At 32.6% G+C, this 24,014-nt stretch overlaps 2 protein-coding genes and 1 long non-coding RNA gene across 5 annotated transcripts; 2 read left to right on the top strand and 1 right to left on the bottom strand.

The window, feature by feature from the left end:
• The first annotated feature begins 11,430 nt into the window (after positions 1-11,430).
• LOC142521438 (uncharacterized) lies at positions 11,431-17,471 on the top strand. 3 transcript variants are annotated; one of them, XR_012814190.1, is made up of 5 exons: positions 11,431-13,704; positions 14,007-14,221; positions 14,754-14,977; positions 15,972-16,891; positions 17,155-17,471. XR_012814190.1 is itself a non-coding variant. In XM_075624643.1 (4 exons), exons 1-4 carry the CDS (start codon positions 12,048-12,050, stop codon positions 16,771-16,773), a joined length of 2,898 nt encoding a protein of 965 aa, XP_075480758.1. In that variant the 5' UTR covers positions 11,431-12,047; the 3' UTR covers positions 16,774-17,471. The 3 variants fall into 3 exon arrangements, 1 of the variants encoding a protein (XP_075480758.1); XR_012814189.1 differs by having other exon boundaries at positions 17,135-17,471; XM_075624643.1 differs by having other exon boundaries at positions 15,972-17,471.
• A 747-nt stretch (positions 17,472-18,218) lies between these two features.
• Positions 18,219-22,769, top strand: LOC142521439 (protein disulfide-isomerase-like). Its single transcript, XM_075624644.1, has 11 exons — positions 18,219-18,521; positions 19,280-19,310; positions 19,413-19,700; positions 19,768-19,956; positions 20,075-20,200; positions 20,464-20,601; positions 20,681-20,800; positions 21,054-21,171; positions 21,541-21,653; positions 21,918-22,111; positions 22,402-22,769. Exons 1-10 carry the CDS (start codon positions 18,319-18,321, stop codon positions 22,104-22,106), a joined length of 1,515 nt encoding a protein of 504 aa, XP_075480759.1. The 5' UTR covers positions 18,219-18,318; the 3' UTR covers positions 22,107-22,111; positions 22,402-22,769.
• Positions 18,605-19,546, bottom strand: LOC142521441 (uncharacterized). Its single transcript, XR_012814191.1, has 2 exons — positions 19,416-19,546; positions 18,605-19,313 (listed from the first exon to the last, which is right to left on the bottom strand). It is a non-coding gene; the product is annotated as an uncharacterized LOC142521441 (long non-coding RNA).
• Positions 22,770-24,014: the final 1,245 nt, after the last annotated feature.

Genomic DNA, 24,014 nt, shown 5'->3' with positions numbered 1-24,014 from the left:
ATAGTAATTGATTTAATTTAAAAATACTATATGAGATGGCAGAATCCTGGTGATTTTATTCAAACATACTAAATATTATTATAATAGTTACACCATGCAGAAAATGAGATGACTTGTTTAGCTGCTCATAATAGCCGCAAATAAAACATACATGAACTTTAAAAGAAACCATTACAATATTTATTTAAGAGAAAATTTAAAGGGATGATCGATGACTTCAACTTTCTTCTGTCTTGGTATTTATAGAAATCTCATTCGGATTAAAATTCGGACCCCAACTTTTAAATAAATTCTAAATATTGCTTGTCATTTGGTGCGAAAAAACAAACTTATGATCATTGACTAAGCACTCATCCACCTCTTTTAACATTGGAAATCACTGAAATGTTTTGACGAACGAGAGGGTCAGGTTAGGCAGGCATTTATCTAAGATGGCTGCTTAATATTTAGATACTTCTTAATTAAGTTTTTTTTTTTCAATGTCCTAGTTTAGTTTTACTTTGCATTTGTTTCTATTCGGTCTTTATTCCATTTTACCTATATTTTCTATTTTTATTAATTTTTTTATTTGAGTATGTGATGTTACACTTATCGAGCCGCCCAAATATATAAGGCTACAAAAGTTTTTCAACCTACGTACTGTAGATCTCTATGGCTCATCATACTTCCGTAATATAAAATAAATCTTATACCTCTTTGAACAAAATATCATCGGGTTTTACAAACTGCTACTGGTCACAACCTGATCACACGGTCACAACTTCATGGTTCCCGACCCAGATTTCTTCAACAACACCCAACACAATATTGTTTCGTTTTCTACCTCAATGTTTATAGTAATTGATTTAATTTAAAAATAATATATGAGAGGGGTAAAATCCTGGTGATTTTATTCAAACATATTAAATATTATTATAATAATTACCTCCTTTGGAGGATGAGATGCCTTGTTTAGCTGCTTATAGTAGTCGAAAATAAAACATACATTAAATTTAAGAGAGACCATTACAATATTTTTTTAGGAGAAAATTTAAAAAGATGATCGATGACTTCAACTTTCTTGTGTCTTGGTATTTATAAAAATCTCTTTCAAATAGGAAATTGTTTTTTGTACGTTCGTTTACTACTTGGTCATGTTTCTGCAAGATGCTTGTGGTCGGTCAGTTCTTTGCTGAAAGTCCTTATCGAATTCTGATTTTTTCTGATTTGGGCAATGCGGGAAAATCTCTTATAAACATCTTCCAATTTGAGCCATGTTAAAAAAAAATTTTGGCGAATATCTTTACTCCCCGATAGCTTTCTATTTCACATAAGATATTCTTCTACAAATCCTGTAATTTTTCCTATATGTATCCAACATGAAAGATCAGTTAACCGAGTTTTGATAAATTAAACGAAAAATTGACTTTGTCGATCTCCTTAAAACAAACTCATATCTCTCATGCTCTTCAAGTAGATATATCATCTTCAATAAATGAAGCATATATCTTATTATCCATTTATTTACGGGTAAAAAAATCCCTTCCATACCCTCCTCAATTTGGATCGAATATCGGATTCTTCTTCGAATTAGTAGAAAATCATCATATCTAATTAATTATATTACACATTACAAATAATCATATTATTATATATTTTAATACAAATTGTAGCCATACAATTAATGTTTTTGTTTATTTTTTATCACATGAAAATCCATGGTGCTCTCTTCGATGCTAACTAAATAAAACTCTAGGCTAACGCAATAGTCTGCAAACCACGTTAGTCAGGTAATCGTATCGAGCAAGTCGCGTGCGATAGTCACCCAAAAACGTATTGGTAAAAAAAATCGAACTTCTGACAATTGATCAAACGTTCACCTATTCTACAAACTCGGATACCTCCACGGGGCTTTTATTTATTTATACTATTATATAAAGAATATCTCAAAATAACATCATTTTTTGTTTTTCAAATTGCTCCGACACCTATATGTTTTCTGAAATTGTCATTCCAACTTATTTTCAATATTATCCTATCAAATTGGCAATACGACACCTCACTAATTTCTACAATTATAATATGACTTTTATTTTAACACAAATCAAGTTAATTAGAAAAAACTATACACGTACGCACCATTATGTTGGTGCAGTAGTTAGTATAATTATTTGATTTAATGTTTTTAATATCAATTATTTTAAAAAATCCGTTTTCTACATGATGTTCGACAAATTCTAAGGTTGAAAATAGAAATTTTTTTAGGATTTTATCCAATTATTATAATGTCTGTTTGGACTAGTTTATGTTTTCCATACAACCATATATTTCAGTTCTACTAGTATTTTGGGTATATTCATCGTGTGTTTGTACCATTCGTTTTTCGTAACGAAAAACAAAGAAAAATTGGTAAAATAAAAAATACGAAAGTGAAGTTTTTGTACTGTAATAATATAGTAAGATTACAAAATTATAAGGTGCAATTTTTAGGAAGTAGGTCTTTCGTGAGACGGGTCAACCCTACCGATATTCACAATAAAAAGTGATACTATTAGCATAAAAAGTAATAATTTTTCATTGATGACCCAAATAAAGAGATTTGTCTCACAAAATACGATCTGTAAGACCGTCTCACACAAGTTTTGCTTTTGTTAAGAACTAGTCACTAGCAAAGAATGCCCCGGAATAGAATATCCAGCTACTACGATATGAATTGTTTGGATATTTTTAGTTTAATAATTTATTAACTATTTAATGATATTTTTTTCTATGGTATAATCTTTATATTTCAATTCGTTAGTGTGTAATTCGTATTTTTGAAATATTTTTCTATGATATTCTTTGTAGTCAATGTAGTATAAATGTATCTGGCCAAGGATTTAAAACACATACATATTAGTCTTGTCTATATATTCAAATCGTCACAAACTAAATATTTGAATCCAACAAAAAAATAGAAGAAGATTCACATACCAAAAAAGTCTGAATTTCTCTCTCATAGCTTTTTTTTTTTGGGGATATTTGGGAAAATAATTTTAGTCATACTTCGTTTTTAAAAAAAACGATCGTCTCTAAGTGTATTTGAGTGTTTTCAATACACATGAATATCATTTTTTTAAAAAAAAATGTTTGATGAAGATTATTTTGCTAATTAACTTTTTTTCTCGCTTCATTTTGTCTTATCATTGAGAGTAGGTTTCTTGTTAGACGGTCTCACAAATCTTTATCTGTGAGACTGGTCAACCATACCGATATTCAGAATAAAAAGTAATATTTTCTCATGGATGACTCAAATAAAAGATATGTTTCACAAAATACGACCCGTGAGACCATCTCACACAAGTTTTTGTCGATCATTAGAATAATAGAAATTCTAACTTGAATGTTTTTCTCAAGCAAGCAATTATCTTGCCTTTTTTTAAAAAAAAAATTATAACCATGTCCAATGTTTATTTGTACATCAAAAAATTAAATACAATATTGTTTAAACAATAAACATAAATAAAGACATAAATTTTAAAATTACTGGTATTAATTTTTCGAATTAAAAATATGAAATACCATACATGCATGATTCATGCATGGACTTGGGAATAATTATATTACATATTACACATTATCGTATAAGTATATATTTTAATACAAATTCTAGCCTAACAATTAATGTTTTTGTTTTATTTTATTTTGTTTATTACATCGGAATCCGCGACAGCTACTTTCGATACAAACTAGCTAAACCTTCATGCTAAATAAATAGTAGCCTGCCCGCAAAACATTGAGCAAGTCGTGTGCGATATAGTAATCAGATAAGATGTTAGTATTAAGAATCAAACTTCTGATCATTGATCAAATACTCGTCTATTCCACAAACTCGAACACTTCTTTGACACTTTTATTTATTAATATAATTGTTTGTATTTAATGTTTTTCAATATTAAGCTTTAGAAAATCAGTTTTCCAGATGATGTTTGAAAAATTCTAAAGTTGAAACTAGAAAATTTCTTGGGATTAGGTCCAATTATTATAATGTTTGGTTGGACTAATTTATGTTTTCTTTTATATTACAAAAATATAATTAGGAACTAATCACAGACTCACCCAAAAGAATTCTCCCCCGGAAAAGAATATTCCAGCTACTACGATCTGAATTGTTTGGACATTTTTATTTTAATAATTCATTAAATATTTGATTATATTTTTTGTATGGTATAATTTTTATATTTCAATTCTTTAATGTGTAGTTATATTTTTAAATTAATTTTTTATGATATTTTTTATAATTAATTTAGTGTATGAAGTACGAGTTTAAAACATATGTATATTAATCTTATTTTTATAATTCATATCGTCACGACCAAAATATTTGAATCCCACGAAAATTAGAAGAAGATTCATGTACTCAAAAAAAAGTTTGAATTTTTGTCCCATTACTTCTTTTTTTTTTTATAGATTCATTTTTTCTTTGTATGTATATGACGGCTAGTCGTATCAAAACATATATTTTTGAATCATAGTTGCATAGTCAAATAAATATATATGACAAAAATTTGTGTGAGATGGTTTCACGGGTCGTATTTTGTTAGACGAATATCTTACTTAGGTCATCCATGAAAAAATATTACTTTTTATGCTAAGAGTATTACTTTTTATTGTGAATATCGGTAGGATTGACCCGTCTCACAGATAAAGATTCGTGAGATCGTCTCACAAGAGACCTACTGTATATATGTATATATATATATATATATATATAATAATAATAATAATAATAATAATAATAATGTGACACGTAGAGGATTTGTTTCACACCTTTGAAAATTCAAGAAGTGCAAAAAAGAAAAAGAAAGAAAAACCCATCAAGCATCTATCGACATTCAAACGAGTCATATATTGTCATTTTAAAAATACATTCTTAATTGATGATAATCGGCTTGAAAAAATAAACATTTCACTAATTCTACTTTCTTTCTTCTTTTTTTTAGAATCAACCAGTTCATTAATCAGTGCAAAGATACAATATCTAGTAACCAGATTGGAAAACTGGAATTAGAACTCCAAATCATTGGATTATGTTGGATCAATTAAGTTTTAGTGATTTAAAAAAAAAAAAACCAAACCGAAGACAAAATCTGATTGAGTTTAACAGATATTAAGGTTTACTGAACTGATAGCTGAAGATCAATTAGACTAAAAGATAGTTAAGTAAACAAGCATAAAGAATCAGTCAGACTACTCAGAGTTACAAAATTGAATTATTAGATAAAGTCTTTCGCACCAATAGTATCTGATTTATCAGAAATCCGCGAGCACTATCTATAGTGTACAATTTTTATAAAAGACAGTGACGTGGGAAAAGACAGGACTAACGATTACCATATTTTGAACGGATATAATATTTGATTTTACTGACCCTTGGATCCAAGTCTGTAAATAGAGAACTTATTAATCAATTAGACTATCTGGAATCATTGCATAAATTCAAGTGTTCAAGCTTTCAAGAACGTAATTGCATTCAAGATTTCTTATCACACGCTTAAGTATTATATCATATTATTGAGGATCAATTTGTACTTAGTATTTTTATTTCGAATAGTATTTTCATTTCGAAATATTTGTAAGTATATTGTTCAATTTTGTTTAAGTAAGCTAAACTAGGAGTTTAAGTTAGCCAATGATAAAGTCCTACTAAATCGGGTTGTTACAAAAGTTGTAATCTCCAAAGTCTTTTAGTTAATATCATTCCCACAAAGAAAAATGGTGACACAAGATTTATTCAAATATACGAACATTCAAAAACATATTTGTGTTATTTACATTTCAGTCAACTTACCCTTGATTAAAAAGAAAGTCAATTTGGGCAAGTGAGGATTGAAAAAAAGCCAATTTATACTATGTGGTTAAAGACATTGTACAAAACTTTGAGAAAAAAATTAGCAAGCTCAAGATGTGCAAATATACAAAAGAAATGTGAGAGATACTGATTTAACTCTGTAAAGGCAATGATCAAACCAAAGATAACAAATTATCTGTCGTAATACAAAAATTTGATAACATCAAGACGAAGTCTGGTGAGTCTACGTCAAACTTTGATTGAAAAAAAGTCAATAGCATTATGATTGAACTATTATACAACAATTTGAAAATTGTATTGAAAGTGATGAAATGACTTCCAAGTGAATGAAATATCAAAACTTATATTTTTAATCATAGTCGAGTAGTCAAAGAAAAAAATCATATAATAATTTTATTCTTGTGATACTGAGGATTTATCTCATACATTGACAATTCAAAAAGAAAAACCACTAAACATCTAACATTCAAACAAGTCATAAATTATCATTTTAATATACATTCTTAATTGATGATAATCGACTAGAAAAAATAAACATTTCACTAATTCTACTTTTTTTTTTTTTTTTTAGAATCGACCAATTCACTAATCAGTGCTTAGATACAATATCTAGTAACCAAAGTGGAAAAATGGAATTATCATTCCAAATCATTGGATTATGGTGGATCAATAATGTTTTAGTGATTTAATAAAAAAAACTAAAAAACTGAACTGAACTGAAAGTGAGTTAAACTGAAAGTATTACAAGACAAAATCTGATTGAGCTTAACTGATATTGAGGTCCACCCAACTGGACTAAAGACGGGTTTGAGATTTCTGTATCAATAGTTTCTGATTTTTCAGAAATCCGCGAGAATTATCTACAGTGTACTATTTTTAAAAATGAGAGTGGTGTAGAAAAAGATGGGATTAACGGCTATCATATTTGGAACGGATACAATATTTGATTTTAATGACCATTGAATCCAAGCATATAAATAGAGGAACTTATTAATCAGTTAGGTTCTCTGGAATCATCGCATAAATTCAAAGTGTTAAATTTTTCAAGGGCCCAACTGCTTTTAAGATTTCTTATCACACGTTTAAGTATTATATCAACTAACTGAGGATCGATTTGTTATTAGTATTTTCATTTCGAAATACATGTAAACTGACACTTAGTATATTGTTTAGTGTTGTTTAGGAAAGCTAAACCAGGAGTTTAAGTTAGGCGATGATAAAATCCTACTGAATCGGATTATTACAAAAGTTGTAATCTTCAAAGCCTTCTAGTGAATATCTTTCCCACAAAGAAAAAGAGGCGACGTAAGACTTATTCAAATATCCGAACATCCAGAAATATATTTATATTATTTACATTTCAGTCAGCTTACTTTTGATAACAAGAAAGCCAATTTGGACGAGTGATGATAAAAAGAAAGCCAATTTAGACAATGCGGTTAAAGACATATTGTACAAAACTTTGGACAAAAACACGTTCAGCAAGATCAAGATGACAAATATGCCAAATAAATATGTGAGCTACTGATTCTACTATGTGAAGACAATGATCAAACTAAAGATAACAAATTATCTGTCGCAATACAAAAATTTGATAATATCAAGATGAAACTTAAAAAGTCTATATCAGACTTTGACGAAAGAGTCAATAACATTGTGATCGAACTATCCAAACTTAAACAATATATCAATCTTACATTGTCATTGTCAAAGACATAACTGTCAAAATTGAGCATCTGATCACATTAATCAAGCCCAAAGATAATATCTAAAATTCAATCTACGTACGCAACAAATTTCAAACGTTCAATAATTTATAGTAAGGGCATTTGGGTACATTTGATGGGTTTGGGAACGGATTCCACATGAAATCAAGCGATTTAGGTGTTCACTTAAATTTCTTGGACGTCACGTATCTGCTACTTGATTTATTAAAAAAAAATTATTTTTTATGTCAAAGATCCAGAAAATAATTATTTTTCGATTCAGATAGAGATCGGGTCGACTCGTATCATGGATATAGATCTGTGATACCGTTTCACATGAGACCATGAATTTACTAAATGTAACAAAATTATAATTTATCAATTCATTAAATTTTATTTTTATTAATAGAGATTAAATGATCCCATTTTTTTTAAATTAAAGAGGTTATACCACTTAATTTTTTTGTTCTCTTTTTTTTAAGAAAAAAAATGAAAATGTCTAACCACTTAAATTTGGTTGCCTAAAATTGCTAAAATTTTCGTCTTAAATTAGATTGCCTAAATTAACTAAAATTGTTACACCAAACATGACAGCTCTCTCAACAGATATTACCAAACAAGTGTGGCATAATAAAATGAGGGCAAAAACTTGTCTGAGACAGGTTCACAGATCGTATTTTGTGATACGGATCTCTTACTTGGGTCACCCATGAAAAAATATAATTTTTTATGCTAAGAGTATTACTTTTTATTGTGAATATACCAGTAGGGTTCACTCGTCTCACAGATAAAGATTCGTGAGACCATCTCACAAGAGACCTACTCTAAAATGAGAGCACGAAGGATGCGAATGATAAAACGTTAATTAATTATACTTATTTATTTCATTTAACGTTTGATTTAAATTTATAAGTTATTAAAATTATAAATATTTATGTTATGTAAATATATGAATTTATTATTCATCATTCATAATCTCATCTCACAAGTCATCAAATAATACTTTAATGTACTAAATTATACTTTTAGCTTACAACACAATTATTACTAAATTCCAAATTTCTAGGCCAAATATTCTAAAATGGTTATAATGGTACTCAAATTATAACGAGTATATTTCTTGTGCGACGGTTTCCCTGACATATTTGAAGTGAAAACTAAAACTTTTGATATAAAAAAATAATATTTTTTCATTAGTTTGGTCGATTCGGATAAGAAATTCGTATCATAAAATTGACTGGTGAGATAATCTCATAAATTTTTTTTGTGAATTATAATTTCATACTTTATTTTTGAATGATTTTTGGGCATGGATTGGAAGTTTATCTTTTTCACTTCTGCTTTTGTTCTACTTTGTCAACGAATACAACAAGGCGAAACAATGATTGGGCCAATAAAAGACCTGGGCTTTACCACAACAAGTGGGCCTGAAGTTGGACCCAATAATCCAGCCTAGGAAACTTTATTGGTACTTAAGCCCAAAAAGTAAAAGGTGAAACAATTGGAGAAAATCATACAAAATTAAGAAAAACAATCATAGATAGCACAATCCGGAACCTTACAAGCTTCATATAATTGTTTTTCGAAACTCTAAAGTTGTATTTGAATTGATAGATTTGATACGATGAATTTAAAAAAAATTATTGATTTCAAATTATTTGACTGACTTGAAAAGAAAAATTTTGAATTGAATTTGAAATCAACGTCGTATCAAATCACAGTATTTACTTTGTACAGCTCTTTTGTTGTATATACTGGTAGGGGTCCGTCTAACCCTCCGCTTCCGGCGGTGTTTCTTAATATAAAAAAAAAAAAAACTTTTCGTCAAATCAAACGACATGAGAACATGAGACTACCCTCGTTTATTTTAAGAATTTAATAGTCTATATTTTATGAGACTATTTTCACGCGATGTAACATAGAAAAACAGAACACTGATAAATATAAAATGATAGCCACTTATAGATCACACAAGTTGTTGTAAAGAATATGTCCCCACCCCATTTAAATTAACATATTAATAAGATTTGACCAAGTTGGTATTTTATTTAGCATCAAATTGATGATGAGGTTCATATATATAGTTTTAAAAGGATGACATCTATTTGTATAAAATAAATATATGTTCAAATAATTTTTTTAGTTATATTTATTGAAATTGTTTTTTTTTAAATCTTTTATTTTTAAAGATTATGGTTTTTTTAGTTACTTGAAGGACAACTTTAAGAAAATAAAAATTGATGAAGTTCGAGAGACCATTAAAGTTATGAGTAGATATCTTGTGAGACGATCTCGCGAATCTTTATCTGTGAGATGAGTCAACCCTACCGATAGTCACAATAAAAGGTAATACTTTTACCATAAAAAGTAATATTTTTTCATGGATGACCAAAATAAGAGCCACATCTCACAAAATACGACCCGTGAGACCGTCTCAGACAAGTTTTTGCCTAAAGTTATTATCTTACTTTTTTAAATAACAAACCATTTTTACATGTATTATATGCTTATATATTTGTTTGGATGGTATTCTATGAATCTAATTAGGGCAATTTATTTCATGATCTTAACAATTTATTTTAGCTTTTAATTATTTTCATTATGAATAGTACAAAAATTCTTACGAGAAAATCTTACATATCAATTTTGTTATACGTATCTTCGACTTAATATTATATATATGTGAATCGAGTCAATACGTCTCACAAATTATCTACTATTAATAAATATCTAAAATAAATGTTTCTATACTTAATTTAACTTGAGTATTTTTTTAATATAAGATGTTACTCCACAAAGTTTCAATTTCAACATGATTTTTCTCCCTTAAACTATTTTTTATGACAAATTATGTATACAACATCCCATTAATCTTATTAAAAAAAATCAAGAAATATTTACTTGGAGTCTTGGACTAGGGAGTATGTGTTAAAATCGAACTAATTTTTTCGAAAAAAATATTAAAAATTCAAATATCAATTAAAAATTATAATATAAAAAATGAATTAATAAAAAATAAAATTTTTTCGTGATTGATGTAAATAAAATATATGTCAAATAAAATTGAGCCGCGATAAAACCGAATTTTCAAAGAAACAAAAACAAAAACTTGTGTGAGACGGTTTCACGGGTCGTATTTTGTGAGATGAATCTCTTATTTGGGTCATCCATGAAAAATATTATTTTGTACACTAAAGTATTGCTTTTTATTGTGAATATCGATTGATCCGTCTCTCGTAACCAATGTTCTAAAAAGCCCGCTTAAGCTCCGTTTAAGCGCGCTTAAGCTTGGAGCTCGATAAAAATGCCCCGCTTCGGAGAAAAGCGGAAAAACTGGCGGTCAAACTGTAGTTTGACCGAATTAAGCGTAATTAAGGCTTTAATTAAGCGCTTAAATACAAGTAATCGCATCTGTTTATTTTTTATTTTTTTTATTCTGAAGGTATGATTTTATTTTAAAATAATAAATTAGGTTTATAATTTAGATGTTTATTTTTTAATTTTAATTATGATTAAGTGTGTATGACAATGATTTGACAAATATTTAGCATTTTTTAATGCGTTCTAGTTGTAAAAATAAATAAAGATTGTAATTTTGAGATTTTTATGCTTTTATAAATATGAGAATTAATGCATCACACTTAGATTTATTATAATTATGTATTATTTTATCTATTTATTGGTTTGAGATAATTACAATTACACTAAATATAAAAAACGTTTTTCACGCTTAAATCGGTCCTAATCTCTCTTAAGCTTGATGAAAAGCTTGGAGCTCGACGTCTGCACTTTGGGATTTAAAGCTTTTTAGAACCTTGCTCATAACATACCAACTCAGAAACTAATTATCAATTTCGTTCGACTGTGATTTACAAAACACAATATGTACATATGAAGTAAATGCAAAGCAAGAAAACGAACCCCACAAATCCCAAAAGAGCACAACAGAAATGGAGTTTTTGACAAAAGTCCCTTGCCTTTCTGCTGCTTAGTTCGTACAAATCCAGCGCACTCGCACACATCTCGAAGCGCATTCCATCCTTTATTTATTATTCACACCATTTTTCAAGCACAATTTTTAACGCCGTGAAACCCACGCTGGTCTGAAGAAGGGAGGATAATAATCAAAGCACCATTTCCAATGGCTGCAATTTCTATGGTGGGATTTGGATTTTTTTATCCGAATTTCGCAAACCCATATCGCTTTCATGGTTTCTTTACCAGATTTGTTCATTTATTTTTACTGGGTTTTGTTCTCACACCTGATCCGAAGTAAATGCATCCGAAGTAAATGCATCGTGATTTGAAGTACTTACGACTTCCTTGTAGCTGGGTATTTTCCCTCCCATTGTGTGTGATCCTCCTGGGAAGTTTGCCAATTACCTTATTTTGGTTGCCTTGAAAGATTTGTTGAAGTATTTCTTGATTTTTACCCACGTTCAGTAGTTTTCTTCTTCGATGGGATTTCACTGAAATCATCGTCAAAACTGTTTCTGTGGCTCTGTTTTGACATGGGTTGTAGTGGGTCCAAGACGGAGGACTTGCCGCTGGTGGTGCGTTGCCGTGAGAGGCGGGAGCTTATACGCGCCGCTGCTAACCACCGCTACACCCTCGCCGCCGCGCATGTTTCCTATTTCCGGTCGCTTAAAGACGTCGGCGATGCCCTCCGTAAGTTTGTGGATGAGGAGCTTATTACTTATACTCGTTCTTCTTCCTCCTCTTCTCCTGTTTCCTCACCTTCTTTGATTCTGCCCCCGAATTCAAAGAAAAAGATTGACGATGATTCGGACGAATCCCATTTGCACGACGAGGATGGTTCACATTTGCAAATTTCGAGTTCCTCTGATGATGATGGCGATAATGATTTCGAGCCTTCAAGCCGCAAGCAGGGTAGAAGTCTGCACAAGGACAAGGAAAATGGTGATGGTGAATCAAGCCATTCAAACGAAGGGATAAATTCTGAATATCCTCGTTGGAACTTTGGTGGGGATGGATTCGGGGGTGGGATGCAGTATCCATACCCGCAGTCGCCTCGTTCGTATGCAGAACCTTACACGGATCAGTACAATTGGGGGGTCCATGGGCTAAATCCGTGGAACTATTCTAGTTACTCAAATGTTAATTACATGAAAAAACAGGTCTCAGAGATGAGAACAGTGGTTCAGGAGCCAGCAGCCGAGCCGTCCAGTGGGTATTCGGATTCATTTTGGAACATCCCCGCGGCTTATGGTAGGAATTATGGGTATTTTCCTACGAGCTCACCTGTGAGAGTGAGCGATGAAAGTGCCAAAGCCAGTCGACCTGAAGAGACTCCGCCTCCACCACCACCAGTTGCCTCAGCATGGGATTTCTTCAACCCATTTGATGTGTTTGATAATGGGTACCCAAGTTATTATTCTAGTGGGACGTACGGGCATTTGTCAAATTCTAGCAGCCCGGATTCAAATGAAGTGAGGGAGAGGGAGGGTATACCTGATTTGGAGGAAGAAACAGAGAGTGAAGTGTATAAGGAGGTTCTTAGGGAAAAGAAAACAGATGTTGAAGCAAAAAAGAGATCAGGCCAGAGAACTTTTAGTTCAAAGGGAATGAATAATGCTGAATCAAGAAAAAAATCTGGAGAAAGCAGTCCTCCCTCTAGAATGATACCAAGTCGAAAAAATAGTGAGAGTAGCTCAAAGTCTGTGCCTTGGGATAAAAGTGAGAATAGTTCAGGATCGGTACCATTGCACAAAAGCGAGAGTAGTTCTAATAGTGAGGAAACTGAAAAAACATCATTGCCATCACAGTATAGTGACCGAAGTGCAAAACCATCAATATCACCACCCCACAGTAAAGGGGCATCGTGGGTTGATCGATCACCTAGTAGAGGAATGACCGGTTCAATAAATTTTACTGATGAGAAAAGCAGCACAAGTACTACTGTGTCGAAGAGTGTGGATGAGGATTCAATGAGGAGGAGGAGAGGGGTGACGTTCAATGTGGAGGAGATATCAAAACAGACTGATTCTTCAAATAGCTTCACTACATTGTCACCTCATGCCACTCGAGATCTACGAGATGCTGTCGGGGAAATCAGGGATGAATTTGAGTATGCTTCTGGTTGTGGAAAAGAGGTGGCTGTGATACTCGAGGTTGGCAAAATGCCTTTTCAGCCTGGCCTTCTTAGAGGTCTGTTTTTTCCACACACTTTTATACGTTTGGAATACTTAATAGTTTGTAGTGAAGATGGTTTGCATACTTTTGTTCTGAATCTGAAGTTGTTTGTTTGGGTCGCTGAGTTCTTTATTATCGGTCTGGAATTTAAGTAATCCGTGTTTCTGGAGTAGGAACTATAATTAGTTTGATAAAAGAATGCACTGGATATCAAGTGATTTTCCCTTTGTGAATTTTAATTATCTTCTGGAACACCGTGATAAATATATTTTAGATTTCCCCGTTTTATTTGTTTGGACTAAAATGTGTTTTTACAGTAATCATCTCTAGGATACTGCACTTGATAGCTCCATCATTGTCATTTCAAGATCTTTTATCAAGGAAATCTGTGAAATTAGCTTCTAGAACAGTGAAGCTGGCAAAATCGTACTTTGAAGATGTTGGGAATGATGTAAATGTGAAGGCTTGTAACCTTTCGTCCACCTTGGACAAGCTTTATGCCTGGGAAAAGAAGTTATACAAAGAAGTGAAGGTAACTGATTTTACTTAAACATAGCGATAGGTTTGATTCAAATTCCCGCGTTCTTCGTTCTTTTGCGCCATTGCATGTTCAAACCCGACCTTGAATTTTGAAATTCAAGTTAAGAGATGCTCTTTGATTGATTCTGGCTATCCAATTATCAAGCTGAATTTTGTTGATGGTTGATACATCATTGTATCTTTATAGGTAAATTGATGTTTGAAGCAGTAAATCTCTAACTTAGATTCAAAAGTATGAGGGAAGAAACCCACATAATTTATTTTGTAAACAAATTTGTGGGACAAATAACTTTTATTTAGGCCCATTGTGCCTGGGATCTATATCTTTAGGCTTCTGACTGTGCATGTGTTTGTAAGGTTCGAATGACTCTATGAACTGATTCTTAGACTGCAAAATGATTTTTGTGCATGTGTTCGAGTCATGAATTTCTTTAATAATATTGCCATCTATACGTTGAGATTCTTAGTCAGTACCATCTTGCATTCAATCTTGCTCAATTTTGGTAGGTGGTTACTTTTATTAGGAAGAAGAAAGACTTCGTTTAATGTATGAAAAGCAGCGTAAGAGGCTACAACTCTTAGATGATAATGGGGCAGAGTCTACCAAGATCTATGCTGCTCAAGATCATATCAGAAGGTTACTGACCAAACTCGATGTCAGTATTAAAGCAATTGATGCTATTTCAACGAGGATACAGAAGTTGAGGGATGAAGAATTGAAACCCCAAATTGCCATATTGATTCTCGGGTATGATCATACTGGATGCCACATCTATTTCTTGCATGCCCTGTAATTGATCACATGGAGATGGTATTTGAATTTTGTTTGAAATCTCAGTTGATTCAGCTTTAGTTAAATCATACTGAAATTTTCTTGCATGCCACATTAAAGTATATTATTCTATTGATCGCATGCCACCCATTAGCAAAAGGTTTTGATAGAAGTGGCATAAGTCTTGGAATCAGAGGCACAGTATTAGAATTTAAAAATCCCTGGTTCACAATTACGTTTAAATTTTATTAAATTTGTTTTCAGTATGATCAACATAAAAGTGCATCTCTGGGATATTAGTTCGGGCTTATATTGACATGCATTAAGGATTAAAGCTGTTGTTTTACCCACCTATTTTGAATTCAAACTTTTGGCATATGTGGTCTCTCAAGATGTCTACACCCTTCACAACCCAAATGTTCACAAGTTTCTGGCATGTGTCCCTTGGCATCATTTTGTTTAAATCAAGCGACATGGAGTTAGGTACTCATAATTTTGTACTTTTGGGTTTCTTCTTTGAACCAAATGCTCAATCTTATTTTTGATATTAATATTTGCTATATTATTATTTAGCTCCGTTGTTGAATATGCTTGTATCTAAACATGTTTGATGTTTATTTGTGAAACAAAGTTTACACTCCGACGCTCAAGTCAGTCAGCAGTTCAAAGAAAACTCAGAGAACAAGAGAACTTTTATAAAAAGAAGAGCATACCTTGAATTGGGTGGAAACTCCTCTATTTATAAATTTTTAAGAGAGTTTAATGGGCTTGAGCTTCTGCAAGCATAATCAATATTTTGGACCTCAATAGTGCTAAACCCAATTGATTTTATTAACCCAACAAATAATTGATCTTATACCCATCAATCATGCTATCTTTCTTTCTTCTTGTCCTACCACTTCAAAAGTCTCTGAAATATGGAATAATCAGCTTTTAGTATTGAATTGATGGTCTTATGAACAATATTTAGGCTGATCAGAATGTGGAAAGCAATGCTCAAGTGCCACCGAAAGCAGTTTCATGCCATCGTGGAGAGTAAAATGCGAAAACTAAAAGCCAACACTGGTTTCCAAACAGATTCGAGCTCGAGGGCCACAGCTGATCTTGAAAGGGAGCTTCATTCTTGGTGTAGGCATTTTAAAGATTGGATTTTCTTTCAAAAATCTTATGTCGAGTCCTTGAATGGGTGGCTTCTCCAGTGTCTTCGATATGAACCTGAAGAAACCCCTGATGGACCGACGCCCTACTCCCCAGGAAGACTTCAAGCTCCACCAATTTTCATAATTTGTAATGACTGGCATCAAGCAATGGAAAACATCGCCGAGGCAAAGGTGGCAAATGCTATGAATGCATTCGCCACAACCTTGCACCAGCTATGGGAAAAGCAAGATGAGGAGATGCGGCAAAGGATCATAGCTGAATCACTCATGAAGGAATATCAAGAAAACCTTAAAACAACACAGCATATGGATAAAGGAAAATTGAACCCTAACTCAGATGTGATTTCCGATAAAACAGGTTTGTCTGTAGTTCCATCAGATAGTGGAGTGTTGCCGTTGGAGGTTCTAAAAGTGGACTTGGAATCCATGAGGCAGAAATTGGCCGAAGAACGGATAAAGCACAAAGGCGCCATGAAATTGTTGCATGATGCTGCTTCAAGTAGTTTACAAGGAGGCTTGGTTCCAATTTTTAGGTCGTTGGACAGCTTCACTTCAGAAGCTCTGAAAGCACACGAACATGTTCGGTTACAACGTACTGATCTTAACTCATAGGTTATGTTAGCTGCACCATTCTTCTTGACTTATAGGTTTTGTTAGTTGCAACATTCCTTGGATGTTGACCATTCCATCTGTCCGGAAAGGATCTCTGGGGAATCAAAGCAACCACAGGGTATGTAAATCAACTAATCATTTCATTGCATAAGATAGAAGAATTATACCGCCAAACAGAGCATCTCAGGTTAGCTAAGACCTTGACAATCGAAATGAAGTCGAGCCCCACTTGAAGGTTCATATCTTCTGAGATTCTCCTCGAAAAGGGCCGTCAAAAATTGTGTAGCAACGAAAAAAAGAGTGGTAGATTTTGTATCTATTTTGTCACCATGATAATATGATACATATGAGATTTCTGTAGAATTTTCTGGTTTGCAACAGCCCAAGGGGATGCCTACCGGCATTTTGACGCTGCAGATGATGCTAGAAGGTGAGAGTTGCAAGATTTCTAACGAAAATAATCGGCAAGCCCACATTGAAGCAAAGAGTTGGCATTTTGTAGACAGTTCCATTCATTTCTTGATAGGTTGATGGATTAATGCATGATTTTATTTAAAGGTTTACTTGTATCCAATATGATCATTGGTTTGTTCAAAGAATGAAGAATCCCAGTCTGCCCATCTTGCTTTCTTGGACCTGTCTGATCTGTACTTGTATCCACTTCAAATTTTTTTAAAATTTAAGAAAGTATTCATTAATCATTATCTTTATTTAAATTTTTTAAATGATTATATCACTCGTCATAAAAAAATAAAGTAGGTTTTTTGTGAGACGATCTCACGAATTTTTATCTGTGAGACGTGTCAATCTTATCGTTATTCACAATAAAAAGTAATATTTTTAGCATAAAAAATAATATTTTTCATGGATGACCCAAATAAGATATCTTTATCACAAAATACGATCCGTGAGATCGTTTCACATAAATTTTTATCAAAAAACACATGAAAAAATCATTAATTCGATAAAAAATAAAAATAATAAATTCAACTATATAAACATGAACGCCATCAAAAGAAAACTAGTTGTAGTTTAAACGTTCTGATAATTGAGTTTTGAATTTCGATATATTTCTATGTAGATAAAATTTTATAAAGTATATGATAAGTTAGAAACTCAATTATGAATTTATGATAAGGAAAAATCAGACTAATAACGATTATTTCAACCTCAACCCTTTCATTTAATTTGTTTGCTAATTTAAGTCCATCAAAGTACGTTAAGTTGTTTCAATCACGTCTCGACATTAATTTGTTCGTCAATATTTAATATAATGAACATATTTATGAATGTTAGATTAATCGAGAAGATGGCTAAATTGTAAGACGATTTTATGTATTATTTTGATATTTTAATTTATACGACGTGACGTTGATGTATCCGATGTGATGAATTTTGAGGTGAAAATTAAGATAGGGGATGTGACCACAAAAATGAGTCGAGTGAATAGCGTGCTAATAGCAAATTAATGTTGCTGCGGCAACCTCGTACCCTAACCAAACCCTATATAAGCCGCGGCCCGCGACGAGATAATCTCAGATAAAAATGGCGATCTCCAAGATTTCCATGCGCTTATGCTTAACGTTCGTGATCCTAGCCGGATCCCGCTTCGATTACATTTCAGCTACGGAGAGTAGTTCCGCGGAAGAATCCGAATCTAGTGAGTTCGTGGTGACGTTGGACCACTCCAATTTCACTGATTTCGTCGCCAAGCACAAGTTCATCGTCGTTGAATTCTATGCCCCTTGGTATCTCTTTGGTTTTGGTGATTGTTTTTCCTGTTTTGAAGTATTATTTACGTGCTTATCTGCTGGGATTTGTTTTTGTATGCTTTTTACCGAGGTTTTAGGTGGGTATTTGGTTGTCCACTTCTTGGTTTGTTAATTGGATTTTCTGGGGTACTTTTTTTTTATGCGTGCTTGTGTGTTTTTTCCAGCTGCTGCATCTTTTTTGTTTGTTTGTGGATTTAGATTTTTTTTGGTTCAAAGTGTCGATCTTTGTATGTAAAAACTAGGATATTCTGTTGCTTTGTCAATGTGGAGAATCTTTTCTTCTGCTGAGAAATTAAGAGACTTAAAGTTTAAATGATGGAAGATCTGTAAACGAAAAAAGGGCATATATGAAGAGATCCGTAAAACTGAAAAAGAGAGCATATTTTTTAAGCAAACTGTCTTTGACATTGTGATCTGAGAGTCTATTTCCTATATAAATCTATTCATTGAAAATGCATCAGAAATGATGAACATTTATTATCTATCAGTTTAATTGAATCATGCTATCAGTGTGAGTTAGTATTATTATTATCTCTCTCTTTTTGACACCAATTTATTATGTGATAAAATACAATGACTGTACTACGTTTCAGAGAAAAAAACTGAACTGTTATAACATATTATGGAATTTTATTCGCAATGAAGTTTCCATTTTTACTTCCTTAACAGCTGAATATGTAAGATTTTCTCATCCAATAGTACAAGCCTGTTTTAATGTTCATATGTTATAACAGGTGTGGCCACTGTAAGAAACTTGCTCCGGAGGTACTGTTATTGTTTTTCTTAATGGAATTTGCATTACATTCTTTCCGGAAATATCCAGAGAATTCTTTTGATCTCTTCTAAGTATCTTCTATGAATTTTCAGTACGAAAAGGCTGCATCTATTTTGAGTAAGACTGATCCTCAAGTTGTCTTGGCAAAAGTAGATGCTAATGATCAGAATAATAAACCCCTAGCTAATGAGTACGAGATTCGAGGTTTCCCCACTCTCAAAATACTAAGATATGGTGGTAGTGCTGTTCAAGAATACAAAGGACCCCGGGATGCTGATGGTATAGTTAGTTATCTGAAAAAGCAAAGCGGTCCTGCTTCGGTTGAACTTAAATCACCTGAAGAAGTTACTTCTATAATTGAAAGCAATAAGATTCTTGTTGTAAGTCCGCTCTTTCTTTTTCATAAACCTGTGTACTAGGTTTGACACCCTCTTTTAAAATGTATAGGTTGGAGTGTTCCCAGAATTATCTGGAGAAAGTTTTGAGAATTTTACAACTTTAGCTGACAGATTGCGTGATGACTGTGAATTCGGTCATACTGTGGATGCCAAACTTCTCCCACATGGGGATATATCATCTGGAGGACCTTTTGTTAGGTTGTTTAAGCCTTTTGATGAACTTGTCGTCAATTTCCAGGTATAAAAGTTATGAGGTCGCATGTTACAATATCTTCTTTCAAAATTATATCTGTTTTGTTCTCTTCAGAAAAAAATTATTGTAAAACTAACCTGGTAACTGATATTCCTGCTTGCAGGAATTTGATGTGGATGCTTTAGTGAAATTTGTTGAAGAAACAAGTATTCCTACTCTAACTATATTCGACAAAGATCCAAAGCACCATCCTTTTGTTATTAAATACTTCAATAGCCCCAATGCCAAGGTGAGCTGCTTTTACTATTTCTTTCTAAAAGCGCGTAAGTTACTGGTAGTCTTGTAAATTTATAATGTAAATAAAAGAATTCGTTTATCGATTCTAAAAGTGCATTACCTTGGACCAGTTTCTTGATGAGAAACTTTTGGTTGACAACAAATGTTGTTTTCTACTTCGTCACCTTCTTTTTGTTATCTATGGATGGAATATGTCTTAGTTTTTTTATTTCTTTTCCAAGGTTAGTTACTGGATAAAAGCCTTTTTGTTGGCAGGCAATGTTGTTTCTAAACTTCACAAATGGGCAGTTTGATGCATTTGAATCAAAATATCGTAATGTGGCTCTGCAGTATAAGGGCCAGGGTTTAAGTTTTCTAATCGGTGATGTTGAAGCTAGCCAAGGTGCCTTCCAGGTAATATATCATCACCTTGTTGTTGAGCCATATTACTGAACATCGTTACTGACTTGCCATCACTGCCTAAAATGAACAGTATTTTGGAATCAAGGAAGACCAGGTTCCACTCATCATTATCCAGAAGACTGACGGAGAGAAATATCTCAAGCCAAACATTGAGCCCGATCAGATTGAATCATGGGTAAAGGACTTTAAGGTACTGGTTTCTTCATTTATATCACCTTCTATTTAGATTTATCACTTGTTGAAGTTTCACCTACGTCTCTTCATTTTATGATGAGAAAACTTCAATTATTTCCTCAATAGGCAAGTTAGGGAATAGTTCATCTCAAAACTTGCATCTTATTCTTGTAATTGATTAAGAATCTTAAATGTTTTTCTTCAGCATGTGCTGTTTGCGAACTGCTTCTTTTCAGTAACTAACTAGCATTTTATAATAACACATGAAGGACGGCATTGTGCAACCGTACAAAAAGTCAGAGCCTGTTCCTGATACCAACGACGAACCTGTTAAGGTGGTGGTGGCTGACAGTCTGCAGGAAATGGTTTTAAGTTCTGGAAAAAATGGTCAGTTATAATTCATGTTCTTTTTTAAATTTTCTTCATCTTGAAACTTCTACTCGCATGGGTCTGAAATTTAAAATTGTTTTTTTGTTGAACTCACTTCTGATTCTGTACCTTGTTGCACCATTTAATAAAACTTTTGTTTTTGTTTTTTACCAGCTTATACTTGATTCTGTAATTTGTTGCACCATTTATAGACCTCTGCTTGAATTTTTTTTGTGGTTTCACATGTTTGGTTGCATGCACCCTGATCAAGTTTACGTAATTTGATAGACAAGAAAGAGATTTCTAATTTAAGTTATTTCCTTTTAGTGGATTTATGTTTTATTCTCTGCATTACACCCTCACATATGGGCAAAAACCGTTGTGCAGCTTTGTTAGAGTTTTATGCACCATGGTGTGGACACTGCAAAAAGTTGGCTCCCATCTTGGGTGAAGTTGCTGTGTCATTTGAGAATGATCCAGATGTTATCATTGCAAAAATCGTAAGCTTTGCTCACCTATACCATTGGGTTTCACATTCTTGGTTTAAAATTTCACAAGGGAAGAAAATGGCTTTACAAATCTCTCCTTTTACTTGACATTTAAATTGCATTGTTCCGTGTGATGAGATGCAAGGGCCATACATAGCAGGATCTATGGCGCTAATTTTCAAATATTTGATGGTTTTTGCTTCAGTTTTTCTTTTTCTGACACCTTAAGTTTCGAATGTCATTTTTTTACACAAGTATTTATTTGATATTTTGTAGGATGCTACTGCAAATGATATTCCACGTGAGACATTTGACGTGAAAGGTTATCCAACATTATATTTCAAATCATCTAGTGGAAATGTCGTGCAGTACAATGGAGATAGAACTAAAGAAGATATGATAGATTTCATTCAGAAGCACCGAGATACAGTTGCAAAACATGGAAGCAGAAAAGAGGAGTTGTAAAGAAGGTATTGAAAGTTCCTAGCATTTACGCCCCTTCTTGCACATTACGGGTTAGTGTGTGGTCATTTATCGTCTAGTGCAATGGTTGGTCCTCTTGTAAAAGAAGTTTGACACCCACCCTATTCCCAATGCTGCCGTCAGACGTACTCACCATCCATGGAAAGAAATTATCAAGAAAAGAAGAAATGGAGAATCGAGCTGGTTGGATTTACAATACTCCTCCAAGGCGTCTTGAACCCATGACCAATGATATCATAAGCTAAATATTTACCCTAGTCTCATTTCTGTTTTGCAGGTGGATCATCATCGTTATCACTTCAAAACATATATTCTGACTAGATCGGTGGCCTTTGATCTTGAAATTTTTCCGGGTATTTGGTGAACTTTTCAAGTACAAAGTAAAACAAAATCCTTCAATCGCGTCCAAGTATCATCCTGCTCCTTAGAACTCCGCTTCTTTCGTGTTCCGAGTGCATCTGCTGTTCTTTCCATCTTCAATCTAGAGTAAGCTTTTCGATTAGCAAGTCAACTTTTTATACCGGACTGTTTTGTTGTTAGAGACTGCATAGCTCATGTAGTAACTTATTAACTGCTCTCTCTCAAGAGTGTATTTATTTCAGAAATCATGGTTTCTTGTTGAATAATGTCATTTTGCAGATTTCATTTCGATGTGTTATTTATTTATTTAATTTTTTTTTGTTATATACTACCTAAAAATAAAATTATATTAGATAATTGCAAAATAATTTATAAAATATATCATATCTTACAGTATAGTTAGACTTTTCTCTCATCTTTGTACTCCAACAAATGAAATATATGTATATATTATCATAAATCTTGAATTTTTTTTTTGTTTTCCCCCAATCCTCACAATTTCTATTTCTAATATATTCAAAGCAAACATAATTTAAATTGGATATATAACTCAGTTGCATAAATACAAATTAATTGAAGAGTAAAAATAATTTAATTCATATGATTACATTATTACATAGTTGAAATAGAAAATTACAAGTTTGTACGCAAATTATAGTTTTATTTGTGAACAACCAAATATATTATATTTAATATTTGATTGGAAAATAAATTATTCAGAACATTTATATAATTTATTCTTATATAAATTATTGTTACAGTACTTCTGAATGTTTCAAGTTTATCTTCTTTGGTGAAAACTACATATTCTGAGATATATTACATTATTTGCAGCAACATCAGCTATATTATATTACACGGCTTACAACAGTGAGATTATTATTGTCATGTGCAGCGTTTGACCTACATCTAGAATAGCTAGATGTGAAAACGACATTTCTTCATGGAAATCTTGAAAAAAAAATCTATATGGTTCAGCCAGAAGGTTTTGCTGAAAAAGGCAAAGAGAACTTGGTTTGCAGGTTGAACAAATTTTTGTACGGTCTCAAACAGGCGCCTAGGTGTTGGTACAAGAAATTTAATTCTTATATCATGAGCCTTGGATACAATAGACCGAGTGCAGACCCTTGTACATATTTCAAGAGGTCTGGTGATGATTATATCATTTGCTGTTATGTGGACGACATGTTGGTAGCAGGCTCCAACAAAGATCAGGTCCAAGTATTGAAGGCACAGTTGGCTAGGAAATTCGATATGAAGGACTGAGATCAGTAAATAAGATTTTGGGATGCAAGTTCACGGAGACAAAAGTAATTGTCTTTCCAAAAAAATTATTTGAAGAAAATCTTGCAACGCTTCAACATGCAAGATAGTAAGCCAATATCGACCATTCTTCCTGTTAACTTTAAGTCATCCTCTGAGATGTGTCAGAGGATGAAGATGTCTCGAGCACCATATGCATCAGCGATGAGAAGTTGATGTTCGCCATGATTTGTACAAGACCAGACATTGCTCAAGTAATGGGAACAG

Source organism: Primulina tabacum, chromosome 12 (genome assembly GCF_025594145.1).
Source record: "Primulina tabacum isolate GXHZ01 chromosome 12, ASM2559414v2, whole genome shotgun sequence".
Classification (NCBI taxonomy): Eukaryota; Viridiplantae; Streptophyta; class Magnoliopsida; order Lamiales; family Gesneriaceae; genus Primulina; species Primulina tabacum.
This window is presented reverse-complemented; position numbering and strand designations above follow the sequence as displayed.